This window comes from Oryza brachyantha, chromosome 8, assembly GCF_000231095.2.
Source record: "Oryza brachyantha chromosome 8, ObraRS2, whole genome shotgun sequence".
NCBI classification, from domain to species: Eukaryota; Viridiplantae; Streptophyta; class Magnoliopsida; order Poales; family Poaceae; genus Oryza; species Oryza brachyantha.
Genome location: NC_023170.2, coordinates 5,243,528 through 5,257,723, shown reverse-complemented (window position 1 = coordinate 5,257,723; position 14,196 = coordinate 5,243,528). Strand labels below are relative to the sequence as shown.

Sequence of the window (14,196 nt, the reverse complement as noted above, 5' to 3'; positions counted from 1 at the left end):
ATCATATTACAAAGTAAAGTGCAAGTTGTTAAAGTAAAGTGTTTGTGTATATGTTTAGACTAATTAAGGACTTAAGATTGACTTGCTAAAGTAGGCTGGGCTATGGGCTATTTGGTTGATATTTTGGATTTATGGTATATAGGCCAACAGAAAGTCCAAGAAAAAGTATATAGGCCAATAGAAAGTCCGAGAATAAAAATCCAAAAAGTTTCTGAGAAAAATTCGGAAAGTTTTTCAAAAAATTCTAAAAAGTTTTCATCTGGTTTCCATTTCCAACAGATAATGCTCTTACCACATCTGTTTTCGTTTCCGAGAAAAAAAATTCCGAATCCATTTTCATTTCTGATAAATTTCGGTCAACAATTTTTGTTTCTAAAAACTGATCGAGAATTCATAAATATTCCAAACCGTTTTGTGTCTCCTCTCGTCTCCTCCCCACGCCTCCTCCAAGCAGCGCCTGTGTCCGAGGCCTCGCTGTTCGCTGGCCTGGTGCCAGATGCCACAGCCTTTGCTAGCTTTCACCGGGCAGGCAGGCAGGCACACACCGGCCGCTGTCGCCGATCGAGATGCGTCTCACTGTATTTAATTAGGTGATTGCTCCTCCACATTATATTCTTCCCGATCTGTTTGTTGATTGGTTTATTCAAGCGAATTAAGGGGATGGATCGATTTTCGGGGTCTGGCCCGGTAGGTGTCAGTCTGGTGGTTCTGAATGTTGGTTGTTTTGTTTCAACCAGATTATGGATTTTGGAGTATTATTGGACATTGCAATATTGGTTAATGTAGGAGGCTCATCTTTTCTCATATTTCCAAACCAAAAAAAATATTTTTTAATAAAATTTTATATGTATTCTTAGCGATCTAAAAGTAAAACCGGAAAAATAAACTATGATGAAAGAACTCCAAAATAAACTCTAAATTTAAGGTTGAGAATTTAAAATTTAGCTTATAAGGAATGAAAAGCAAAAAGATAACGGTGTAAGATTGTGATACGTGCCACTTTGGATCGATAAACCTTTATGGGTTTTATGTCTGTGTCAGCTACAAATGGTACTAGCTTTTATTGCTTCATTCAAAGAAAGACCCATTGATAGGTCGACCCAACGGGCAAATGCTAGCCCTAGTTAACCGGCATGAACACATTATATGCTTACAAATTTATAAACACATACTTTTTATAATTTATGTTTGTATACATATAAAGTATCTAATGAAAAATATACTCTAAAAATATCATGTTATAAAGTTGTATTCACAACGATCAAAATTGTATCTATAAAGTTTGTATGTAAAAAGTCTAGAAAGTTTATATATATAGAAAGTGTTCGCACATGTTAACGGGTTGTCGAGGAATTACTCCTCGCATGGAGTCATGACAGCCTCCTTTTAGGGTTTAGTCTAGGGGAGTTAGTCATAGGAGAGCGTGAGTGGAGATCAACATAAAGTGAGAGGCGACTTGAAGTACACATAGAGAGAAGCAAGCAAGTATAAATGTACCCTACTGTGGATGATTGTGAAGGTTTTTCTTGTACCTCTTCCCTTCTTCTCTGGACTTGGTCCTTTTTTTTTTTACTACTAGCAGTTACCACAATGCTAAAGAGGAAGGTATTTACAAAGGAATAAACAAAGTGCTCATGGATAGGACAACTACAATAGGCATTAGTGCATTATGACTGGCTAGAGAGTCATTAAATGCCCTCATGTTACTCTCATGGACACACAGTGCCGAGAGGCTACCATGCTTCTAACATTATCTTCGTGCGTCCATCCTTTGGAAGCCAACATGATTTGCCAAACCTACCACTGTTGTCACATCACCCCTCTAACAAGATAAGTAGCACCCTTGTAATTGATGTGCAATAACAATGATAAGATTGATATAGTAGGGATGCAGGGGCCCATGCGTCGGACCGTCTTGGGTCATTGAGCATGCACAAATTAAATGCCCCATCAATGATTGGCGCATGGTGTCAGGGTTAGTCAAACACTGACGAGGGTTGGTAGATCAATGCTCGACCCACCTAGTCACTAGAGACACATGGTTGTGGGCATCGGGCGTTGACCACTCCGACGCCTCCCCCTCTGCTTGGCAATGTTGGGTTTCGGGTTGCCCCGACGCCCCCACATTTTAGTTGGTCCTAGGGCGAACCCCTAGTTCGAGGATCACATACCATCAAGATGGGGACCCTGGTTCCCATATAACTGACATGGGTGTGTTGGCATTCATCTGTTAGACTTTTTGCTCATTGATGGTGATGTGATTCATACGACATGACAAAATTATAAGAAGCATTACTAGATGTGAGATTTACATTTGTCTGGCCATTATAGTAATCTTGTATTTGGAAACTTTACTTATGAAACTAGTTCTCTTTAATTTAGCAAGCACAACATTGACCGTTGTCTTTTGAACATGCTAGCTATGTTTCATTTGTAGCTGCTTTACCAATAGACATGATCTATTATTCAATTAATTCGGTAAGTACTTTCATTTGTAGTTGCTTTACCAATATGTCAGTTAAGAATTTTTGTGTGTAAATGTTTGCTTGTTAATCATGAAGCTTCTATGGTGGTTTTGTTTTTGGATTTATGTACTGGTACCACTTTGGTGGGAATTAGATTCACATCATTATTATCTCACAATCACACAATTGTAGTACCTGCCTAGAATTGTTGCAATCTTACATAACCTCACAAAAAGTAGGGATAAAAATGGTACGGAAAATCCTAGCCATTTCCGTTTATTCTTGACTACCCATCCATTATCAGAAATTTCCATTAGCGAAAACAAAAATAGTAATGGAAACACATTTTCCCAACAAATTTGTTTGTATCCCGTATTGGGCCGGTAACACCGGAATTTCCTGAAGGTCCAAAAACCCAAAATGGCTATGGCCCATGAGCTCAGTAATATTGTGTGGCTAACTCTAACCCGCGCACCTGCCGGAGAAACAATGGCACCCAAAGAAACCAGCAGAAAGCATCGTCTCCTATATTCATCTAATGGCAACAACACGACAACGCCAGATCCCACTCCAAAATCTCAACCATCTCTATTTATTCATTTGTCAACTTCAACAAAAAAAATTTGTGCGCATTCCATAGGATTTGTGATGCATGTATCATTGGTGCTCAATTTATTCCATTGGATTAAGCAATACTCCCTCAATTTATTTAGGATCCTAATATGCTGCTAGTGGAAGCTATCTTGTAGGTATGTCTACATCATCATCGACACCTCAGTCAGCAGCACCTCTAAGTCCACCCTGTGACTTTGATGCTAATGAAAACGGTGACGAGCGTTCTGCAAAGAAAAAGTAGTCGACATCAGAGATTTGGCAGTACTTCAACAATATCAAATAGACTATAGAGTATGATGGTAGTACTTATGTGCAGGAGTAGGCACATTGCAAACTCAAGAATTGCATATACAAGGGTGGATCTGAGAGTAATCATGGAACAAGTAGATTTTAGAGTAAATTGAAGGTACGTCATAGTATTGTCAAAGGTTGAAACAATTAAAAACTGAGAAGGACAAGGAAAATGGTATCACTATTGTCCAACCTTTCAGGTATGATCTGGAAGTTAGCTCGAGAAAGTTCTATTCGGCAATAATCATGTATGAGTACCCTTTCAATATGGCTAAGCATGAATATTTTGTTGGCTTTATTGAATCACTGTGCCCTAACTTTCCACTAAGGTTCCACGTGACTATTAGAAAAACTATATATATCTATTTGGAAGAAAGGACTAAGTTATATGAATACTTTAAAACTGTTAAATCCCACATTAGCACAACCATGGATATGTGGACATCTATTCATAACAAAGGATATATGTGCATCACATTTACATTATTGATAATGATTGGCATATTCAGAAAAGAACTGTCAATTTCCTTGATGTGGAAGGACATCACACTAGTGTTAGATTGTCTGCGTTCTTTAGTACAAGTTTGTTGAGATGGTTTTGTTGAGAAGAAAATGTTTTGTTTAACTTTGGACAATGCAACTATACACGATGTTGCCGTTAAGGATATAGTATCTGAACTCAAGAAGCATGAACCTTTGCTATGCGATGGTTTATTTTTCCATGTTAGATGTACCAACCATATACTGAACTTGGTTGCACAAGAGGTTTGCATGAAATTGACTCAATAATTCATAATATTAAAACATCTGTAGTTATTGTGCAGAACTCTTCATTGTATGGTTAGAAGTTCAAGAAATGTGCAGTTGAGTGTGGATTGGACACAAATAACAAACTATCAAGTAATGTTACAACTAGGTGTAACTCAACCTATCTCATGTTGACAGATGCTATATGTTATAGCCTTGCTTCTGAATTAGGCTTTCATCCTTGAACCAGTGTAGGTATGAGAAATTATGTCTAACATCTATAGAGTTGGAGAAAGCAATTAAGACATATTCATTCCTGAAAATATTCTTTGAACTTACTGAGCTCTACTATGGTAATTTATATCCCATATCAAACTTAATTTATGAAGGATTTGTTCAAATTAAGGTTATACTTACTAATTGGAGTAGAGGTAGTGATAATAGTAAAACTATTAAAAGCAGGGCAACTCTTAGTGTTGGCAACAGAGTAAGTCAGGGTCGGGTTCGCAAGAACGACACTGATCAGACCCAGGCCTTGCGGCTGGCCGACGAGGCCGAGGATGTGGCACGACGACGGGTGTGGAGGTAGCGGCCGGTGACGATGAGTATGGCATCGGGCAGTGTGACGGGCGTGGGAGGAGATGGGGCGGCGACGACAAAGAGGGTATGGGGCGGTGGCGGTGGAGATGTTGAGAAGGGGATGGGGGCTGGTGGCAGCAGTATGTGCGAGATTAGAGGAGTGAATGGTTCATATATACACTAGTAATTAGGCCTGTTGGGCTGAATGTTTAATGGGCTATAACACTTCGAGGCCTCACGGGGTACTGCACGGGGAATTTTTTTTGCTCGTTCACCCTTATCGTTGCATATAAAAGATTTTCTATTTGTTTGTAAGACGTAAAACTGTACGTTAACTTTGTCAATTATATACCCTGGCTGACACTGAACAGAAGTTTTAATAACATTTAGCTTGGGAATTCTGGTTGTGAATTTCTAGATGTGACAAAATATTACATAATACGAGGCTCGTTTATTTATTTTAAGCAGTCTCTCTCCATAATAGTGCTCACATATGAAATTTATAGCATTGTAGTAAGTTACAAAATAAAAACAAGAGAATTCGGCCGTACCACGTTATTTCTTTGCATCAGAACATATATTTCAAACTTACTTCAAACTCTAATCAACAACTTTATAATCTAAACAAACCTTCAACTACAATCATAAGATATCTTCCCAAAATAGGAGTCTTCTTGCACTAAATCAAATTAGCAACTTACGAATTTGAGAGCACAGAGGTAAAGATCCTGCCTTTTGCAGTGTTGCAAGCCAAAGATCCTGCCTTTTGCAGTGTTGCAAGCCGCAGCACCCGCGACTAGCGTTGTGAATTGGGAATTAGGAGGTGGTGCACGTGGGGCTCTATGAAGAAAACAAAGAAAAGAAAAAAAATGAGGCGCGTGAGACACGATTTTCAAGTGCAATTGGGCCCTTAGTGCTGTTAACTTGCCTGATGTTGGACCTTGCTGCTTGATTTTCAAGTGCAATTGGGCCCTTAGTGCTGTTAACTTGTCTGATGTTGGACCTTGCTGCCTGATTTTCAAGTGCAATTGTGCCCTTAGTGCTGTTAACTTGCCTGATGTTGGACCTTGCTGCCTGATTTTCAAGTGTAATTAGGCTGCTTCTTCGGCCTGGTTTCTAGTGCAGGGGTTGCACAATATGGTGAAGGCCACATTTTAAAGAAAGGATAACATATGAATTCAGGAGGATTTGTGTCCAATAGAAAATTATCCCTTTGGAACAAGGGATCAATTTCCACCAAATAATTTGTTTGAATTTTCTATGAATTGGGATATAATATAGAGTACTGGTTGTATGACTTTTGTACGTATGGCCATAGATTACTCAAAGGAGTGGCAGTTGATATGCACTGCAGTCGTTGATCAATCTTAGTCGTATGTAAGTCAGATGATTGAGTCATATGCATAGCAATTCTAAAACAAAATAAATATTAGGCGACACCTTTTATTTTTTTCTTTCCATGACTTCAAGTTTCTATGTTTTTTTCATGTGTGGTCCATAAGTTGATGATTTAGTAGTATGCGTAGCAATTCTAAAAGAAATAAGCATTTGGTGTCACTTTTATTCTCTTCCTTCCACGACTTTTTTTTCATGTGTGGTCTGTCAAACCATAGTTTTAAGGGAAAATTGTAAGTCTGTCATTATAATTTTGTTAGATTGAAGATATGCTATCTTGACTCATGTGTCATTGACTAGTGAGGGCTCTATATGTTATTGAGATACCAATGCATATCTATAACTTTGTAAAATTATAATGACACGTTTACAAATTTTTAAACCTTCTCTCATGTTCCGAAATCCCATAAGAATTCAATTAGTATGACATTCTATTTTTACGTTTTTTCCCTTTTATTCTTGAATAGAACCAACACTATAAACATGCATACAAAGATTGATTTATCCATTGATATGTAGTATCTGTTACAAAATATCACCATGTTGATCATAACATAATGTGGCAAGAAAGACGGCTACTGAATGGGGACAACTTAATCTGAATGTGATTAACAACCTGACTGCTTGCTTGCCTCTCCTAGCAACAAGGCACTAGCTAGAGCACAGAAAGAAGAGTTCTTTGTAACATGGAGACATAACTCTCTCTTTTTTTCCCTGATCTCTGAACAAAAAAAATATCAAAGTGATAAAAATAAGGAGAAGAAGGCTAAAAATGTAATCTTCTGTCGGTCCATCCATGGAGGTGTCTTCCATATTGTGTTGTGGCATGCGCATGCATCGTCGTCTTCGCCTCCGGCCGGCCGGCCGGCCGGACGTACACATGCATGGCGCGGGCGCGCGGCGGCTGATTTTTATTGCGGCGGGGGAGTCGCTAGCTGACCTGCTCGCCGATGAGGTCGAGGCCGACGGCGAGGAAGGTGACGCCCTGGAAGAGGAGGAAGTAGAAGTGCAGGCCCTGCGCCGAGAGCAGGCTGCGCGCGGCGGCGGTGAGGAGGAGGAAGGAGAGCGCCAGCTCCTTCTTGAAGATGCGGTTCGGCGCCTTGGCGGCCTTGCTCTTCTTGACGGGCGTCGCCGGCGCCGGCGGTGGCGTCATGGCCGCCGCGGCGTCATGCTCCTTCTTCTCCTGCTGCAGCTTGGCCGCCCACTCCTCGTGCTCCTTGAGCCTCCCCCACTCCCTGAGTCCCCCCTCGGAGACGCCGCGGACGAGCTTGGCCGGCGGCGGCGGCCCGGCCTCGGCCTCGGCGAGAGCGAGGATGTCGGACTCCGACGAGGTCCTGCCGGCCTTCTTGGTGACGACCCACTCGTAGGAGCTCCCCAGCTGGAAGAGCCCCGACACCATGGCGTTGAACTTGGTGACGGACATGGTGTTCTCGAAGAGGAGGTAGGGGATGACGAAGGGGAAGGACTTGGGCGCCGGCAGGATGTTGAGCACCGACATGATCATGGGCACGTAGCAGATGACCCAGATGGGCAGCTCCGCCTCCGGCACGAACATGGTCAGCGGCAGGATGACGCAGAAGAGCGTGAAGGAGTAGAAGGGCAGGATCAGCTTCCGCAGCAGGAAGAAGAGCATCAGCAGGTTCGCCTTCTTCCACCTCGAGATCTGCGCAATGCATGTCAGTAACCGCCATGGCGCAACAATGGAGATCGATGGAGTAGCGATCAATGGCACCCCGCCGCCGGTGAGATGATAATCTTACCTTGGACTTGAAGACGGCCGGGAGGCAGAGGCGGAAGAGCTGCATGGGGCCGGAGTGCCACCTGTGCTGCTGCTTGCGGTAAGCCTGGTAGGACTCCGGCAGCTCGCAGAGCACCTAGGGGCAGCAATGGCGGCGGTCGTTCAATTTTAGTTAGCTCACCATTGACAAGAATAGATGCATGGAGGACAAGCGTAGATGGATGCATGGACAAGCAAGAACCTTGACGTCGTTGAGGAAGATGAACTTCCAGCCGTTGAGGTGGGCGCGGACGGCGATGTCCATGTCCTCGACGGTGGTGCGCTCCATCCAGCCGCCGGAGTCCTCGAGGGCCTTGATGCGCCAGACGCCGGCGGTGCCGTTGAAGCCGAAGAAGTTGAGGTAGACGCCATTGACCTGCTGCTCGACCTCGAAGTGGAAGCACAGGTTGATGTTCTGCAGCCGCGTCAGCAGGTTCTCCTCCTTGTTCACGAAGCTCCACCGCGCCTGCACCAGCCCCAGCTCCGGGTTCCCCTACAATCATAATTCATACAAATACAAATATAAGGGGCGATTGTTTATTTTTTTTGTTAAAAAAGACAAACGGTATATTAATTTGTATGTAAACTAAAAATAATTTTTGAAGTATGTATTTTTAGCAATTTAAAAGTCAATGCTGAAAAAAAATTACGGTGAAAAACCCCCAAAATCTATTCCAAAGTTCAGCTTGAAAATTTGAATTTTGGCTTATAAGCATAAACAGAAACGAAAAGATGGGTGATATTTCACTTAACTTAATTATTTTTTGACAAATTGAATTAATTGATTGGTCCTTCTAGAAGAAAGAAATTAATTAAACTACAAAATGATTCTGTTGACCTTGGGATTATGTATGTACTGTATTAGACTCATTTTGTCAGACTTCTAGATCACGATCTAACGGTCGGTCCAATACGATACATACACAGTACGAAACTTAGGTCTCCTACAAAGGATATATTGCCAATGCTGAACGTCTCATTGATAATGATGGGTCCTATATGTCATACTGATTAATAAAGTTTATCTTAATATAATATGCACTGTCAAAAAGAAAAATTATAGGTGGAAAACCTAACTTACGTGAAAACTATGCGGATTATTTGCGAGATACTCCCTTCGAATACGTTTAGGACAACCAAACCAAATTAGAGAGAAAATAAACCAAAGGGTTGGTCCGAAACATCAAATAAAATTGATCGGACAAAATCGACAAATTCCGAACAAAATCGATATGCCTTTTTTCTTTCTAAATTAAATTTGTTATTTCTATATCTCACAAATGTAATTCCGATAGCATTTTTGGTCCTGTCTTACATGTGGTTTAATTTCTTTTAAGCTAGGATTCCACCATATATTTACCCTTTTTAAGAGTTGACAGTTCTTCGACAGAGTAACGTGCATGATTGCAAACATATCAGTTAGTTTAGTCAAAGGGAGAGCCAATCTTAGGAGGTCAACTGTGCACCAAACCTAATATTAGTTTGGACTTACATGGTCCTAACTGCAGAAACGCTTACTCATCCACAGTAACATTTTGTTAATTAGTACCAGTAGCTAGCAGTAGCTAGTGTGACAAATTAATTACTACTAAGCAGCAGAGGTTAATTAGGGATCCTTGCAAGTCGTCATGGCTTTTATTAGGCTCTAATACCAAAGTATATATAATCTCATGCATTGTGCAATGATCTCGAGCTCTCAGGGAATATATATTTGTGTGTGTTCGCAGTTCAACACGTACTGGCTAAGTTATACTAGTGCAACCTCTGGCCATTGAGATCTGTGACTTGGAACTGAAGGCACGTACACATCTTTCGATTCCATTGGACACTCACATATACGTGTACTTATCTGTTTATTTGAGATATATTTTGTACAATATACTCCCTCCAGTTTGATCATTGGATATATAGCAGCATGGTCTCGTAAATTTATCTTTAGCTGTGCGTGGTTTTTATTAAAATATAAAAAATAAATATCTATTTTTATTGAAACAGTCTTCATGACTTATGTGTACATGTTGTACTAGTATTTTTAAATTAAATATTTAAAAGTTACAAATAGTTAAAATTTTAGAAGTTTAACCATATTGTCCAAAAACAAAACTGAAGAGAGTACACAGTAATATGATGAATATTATAGCACTTTTGCTATTGGTCAAATGCTTGATTTTTTTTTCTTTTATTAAACACGATGCGCGTAATGCATTGGGGGCTAGGGAAAGGTGTATATGTGATTTTTGACTTGCGTGCATGCCTTCAGATTATTATCTAACGGCAGTAACCAGATTTAATTGGTATAATTAAAATTTTCAAAATTTGATCGCTAGGCGGACCTATATTATAGCATAAAATTTGATATATTTGAAAAATAATATATACCCTGAAGTGTGGGACGGTGAGCTTGAGGAAGTCGGGGTTGGGCTGGAAGTCGGCGTCGAAGATGGCGACGAACTCGTAGTCGCGGACGTAGTCGCAGGCCATGGCGGACTTGAGGTTGCCGGCCTTGTACCCCGTGCGCGAGAGGCGGTGGCGGTAGATGATGTTCACGCCGCGCTGGCTCCACTTGGTCACCTCCGCCCTGATCAGCATCTGGCACGTCTCGTCGTCGGAGTCGTCCAGCACCTGCACCAGCATCCTCTCCCGCGGCCAGTCGATCTGGCACACGTGCGAGATCGACGTCTCGTACACCTGCACCATGCATTTGCACCGTCGGCCATGGCAGCTGAGCACTTGAGCTAAGCTCGAATGCTAGATGATGATGAACTGACCTCTCTCTCGTTGCACATTGGCATCTGGATGAGCACCATGGGGAAGTAGCCGGCGCCGTCGGCTGTCTCGACGTCGTCGGAGCTGGAGACGATGGTGGGCTTGATGCCGCGGAGCTTGATCCAGAAGCAGCCGAGGCAGAGGAGGATGCGGTCGACGGACTGGACCATGAAGAGGGCGATGCAGAAGGAGGAGAGCTTCTGGATGGCCCAGGAGATGTAGTCGGTGCGGAAGGCGAGCCACGCCACGTACGCGCCGTGGAGCCACCCCTCGATCTCCCGCTTCTCCGGCACGCGGAGGCGCTCCGGCAGCGGCAGGTGGCGCCGGAGGTGCTCCGGCAGGTGCTGCAGGTGCTCGGGGAGCCGCCGGAGGTACCGCTCGGGGAGCTCCGCCGCCGACCGCGGGAAGTGCCACCCCTTGAGGTGGGCCACCGTCTCGAAGGCGAGCATGGCGAGGGAGAGGAGGAGGAACGCGCGGAGGAACCGGAGCATGGCGCGCCCGCGGCCCGAGGCCTCGGCGTCGGGCTCCGCGTCGGCGTCGCGGCTCCTCCGGACGCGCCGGTTGACGGCGCCGAGCAGCGCCCAGAACCCCGCGGCGAGCCACGCCACGCAGCCGACGGCGCGGTGCGCCCGGAGGAGGAGCACCCACGTGAACTGCTTCGCGTTCTTGCCCCTCGCCTTCTCCGACGACGCCATGCCCGGCCCGTCGATCTCCACCAGCGAGTACGGGCTGTCCATCTTCACCACCACCGGCGTGCCGCGCTCCTCCTTGCCCCACCACGACTCCGCGTACGTGCTCGGAGGAGGCGCCATTGCTGTTGCCCGCCGCTGTGGTTGATCGATCGATCAGCTCGACCTCAGTCGCCGCAGCCGCCTCCGCCTCGGTGACCGTGCTTGCCTCGCCGCAGCAGATGAGCCCTTGGAACTTGGAAGTGCAGCTGCTAAGCTTGGCTCTCCCAAGAACTCACCATGTGAGAGGTTGCTTCCTCCTTAGGTCACCCTTGCTTGCTTGCTGCCTTCTTGTCCCACTCAAGGACAAGATCTTGTGCTTTTCAGTGCAGTGTAGTGCTCCTGCTGCTCATGTCCCTTCAATTTCCCAATCTTACCTCTGATGAACAAACTCACTCACCTAAAACAACAACAGCAAAAACAGATCAATCAAATGAGCTTGAAAAGAAAAAAAAAACATCAAACTGGATGTGAATAATGTTGCCAGAAATGAACCAATCAAACATCAAACTTGAGAGTACTACTTACCTTGAAACCCTCTTTCTTGTCACCCTGATGATGAGATAACCAAGAAATGGCACTCTCCTGGGTAGTTAAGTTGCCGATGAGCTTCAGATCCAAGAAAGGTGAGGCTAGACTGCCTTGGAGGAGACAATGCACACACACAAACACAAACACACACAAAGAATAGCTAGCTAGCACTCACTCTGGTGTCTAGATCAGCTCACTCACTTTCAGTGGCTGGCTGGTTGAGGATAGTAGAGATACAGTGGAGAGTAGCACTAGCTTAGCTGCTACCAGTTTGATCAGTAGCAGTAGGTTGCTGCACTACAAGCTCCAGACTCTAGACTCCAGAGTAAGGCATCAGGTAGGCCACTAGTAGGGTTATATAGAGAGATTACACTAACAGTCTTTGCACTACTGGTTTAGCTGCCTAATGCAGTGTGGACTGTGGTAGCTGGCTGGCTGGCTATTTCTTAGTTAATTGAGTAATTAATTAATTAATTAATTATTATTTTTGCTGGGGAGAATACTAGCAGTGGCTGCAAGTTTTGACCTGATTTGGGCATTAAATTCTTTGGCAATGGTGGTGTGATCTTGGCATAAAAAAAAGCTTGGGAGGAATTGGGGAATCTGCCTGCCGGCACACCGTGTGCGTCGATCGAGTGCCATGCCATGTGGGACACTTTAAATGAAGCTTAATTAGCTAGGTTTTAGCCCGTTGCTGCTGCTAATTAATTTGATTGTTAACACTTGGGACAGAAATGTATATACTATATTATCATGTGTGTGTGAATTAACCGTTAAGCCAGGGGCTAATTGCGGCTTTGCATGCATGCCTGATTAAGAAGCTTCCTTGGAATTTCTGGGGATTGGGGTTTGCCTGCCCTGCACTGTTGCACATGCTCTCCCTCACCAATTAAGCTCGACCTAACCGGCCTTGGCTGGGCTCAAATTGGGCTTACAGTTAATTGGACCTGACCTAAACTGGAGATATTAATGGATTTAGTTTTGGATGAGGTCCCTGAAATATATTGACAAAAAGTGCATGGTAATTAATTGGTAAATGATGAATTAAATGTCGTTATATATGCAAATGAACAAAGTGAGGATATATATATATATACTAATGGCATCGATTTTCAGTGCATTTCACTCTAATATTTTCTTCCAAAAATTTAACTATTATGCTTCGAAACACACATAAGAAAGTTGTACACAAATTTCAATTCAGTTAAACCTTTTTTCCTGGTAACCTAACGAAGTTTTCATGATGCCTACAACTGAGTGGTCTGAAAGCACCATCTCGAAAAAAAAAACACGCTACACGACAGAAAGAACAGTGAACTTGGTAGACCGTTCAAGTTGTGCATTTTCTAGTTCCCCTGTTATTCTTTCTTATATCTTGCGTTGTCAATTCAGACTTTCAAGTCCTAAAACCAATTCCATCTGCAGCTAATCAGGAGCAGAGGGCATGCATTGCACAGTCCCAAAACCCTAATCGCAAGCTGACCCGAGCCCTCAAATATATCACAACTGCGTGTTTTCTTTACTAGTTTGGTTACAGAGACGGACGGCATCATCTTTTCGCTTCTGCTTGTGTGGCTGCTATAACGACGAGAGGGCATTATAGTTTAAAACCGCTGGTAGAACTCAACATTTATAGATAGTTCCTTAAGAGAAGGTTGCAGCTGTAGTGTTTCATGATTGGTTGAAATTTGGCTAAGATCGTGTGATATGGAGGCACTACCAGCTTAGAATGAAGGGGCAATAGTACTGGGGTACTTTGATTCGGTGATGCTCCTTGAGTACTGGTTACTCGACTTCAGGGTTAAATCTCTAGTTCTGGTCTGACCTTTGCTGATTGTATCATGGCAATTAATGATTGTGCATATGGGTAATCCTTCTTTTTTTAGGTGTTTTAGGAGAGCATTTTTCATAGTCTAAGTATTGCTTCACTGGAGTATTAGGATAGAAATTGTTAATAGTTGTACAGTTGTACTTTGTTGAGTCATGATATTTTGTTTAGGTTCTTCTTCTTCCTTTTCTTTTCCATTAATCATAGGTTCATTAGGTTGTGTGCATCGTAGCTATACAGAAACTGGTGGTATAATCATGAATCTTTCTGTATATGGTAAAAACTGTGCTACTGCCTTGAAATTATTGACCTCACCTAGCTTTTTCCTTGTTTTCGAAGAATACTTTGTGTTCGTCTTGGTTAGTAAAATTTTTCTTACATTCATATCTTTTACGACACCAAAACTTACTTTTCTTAATTGTATCTAATGTATCTACAGATTTTGTGTATCCTGGCATGTTCAATGGTAGAGTC

The 14,196-nt window shown here is 43.0% G+C and overlaps 1 protein-coding gene across 1 annotated transcript; it reads right to left on the bottom strand.

Moving 5' to 3' along the window:
* Nucleotides 1-7,023: 7,023 nt before the first annotated feature.
* Nucleotides 7,024-11,447, bottom strand: LOC102717920 (probable xyloglucan glycosyltransferase 3). The gene is made up of 5 exons (XM_040527114.1): nucleotides 10,638-11,447; nucleotides 10,249-10,557; nucleotides 8,072-8,362; nucleotides 7,853-7,966; nucleotides 7,024-7,755 (listed from the first exon to the last, which is right to left on the bottom strand). Exons 1-5 carry the CDS (start codon nucleotides 11,445-11,447, stop codon nucleotides 7,024-7,026), a joined length of 2,256 nt encoding a protein of 751 aa, XP_040383048.1.
* Nucleotides 11,448-14,196: the final 2,749 nt, after the last annotated feature.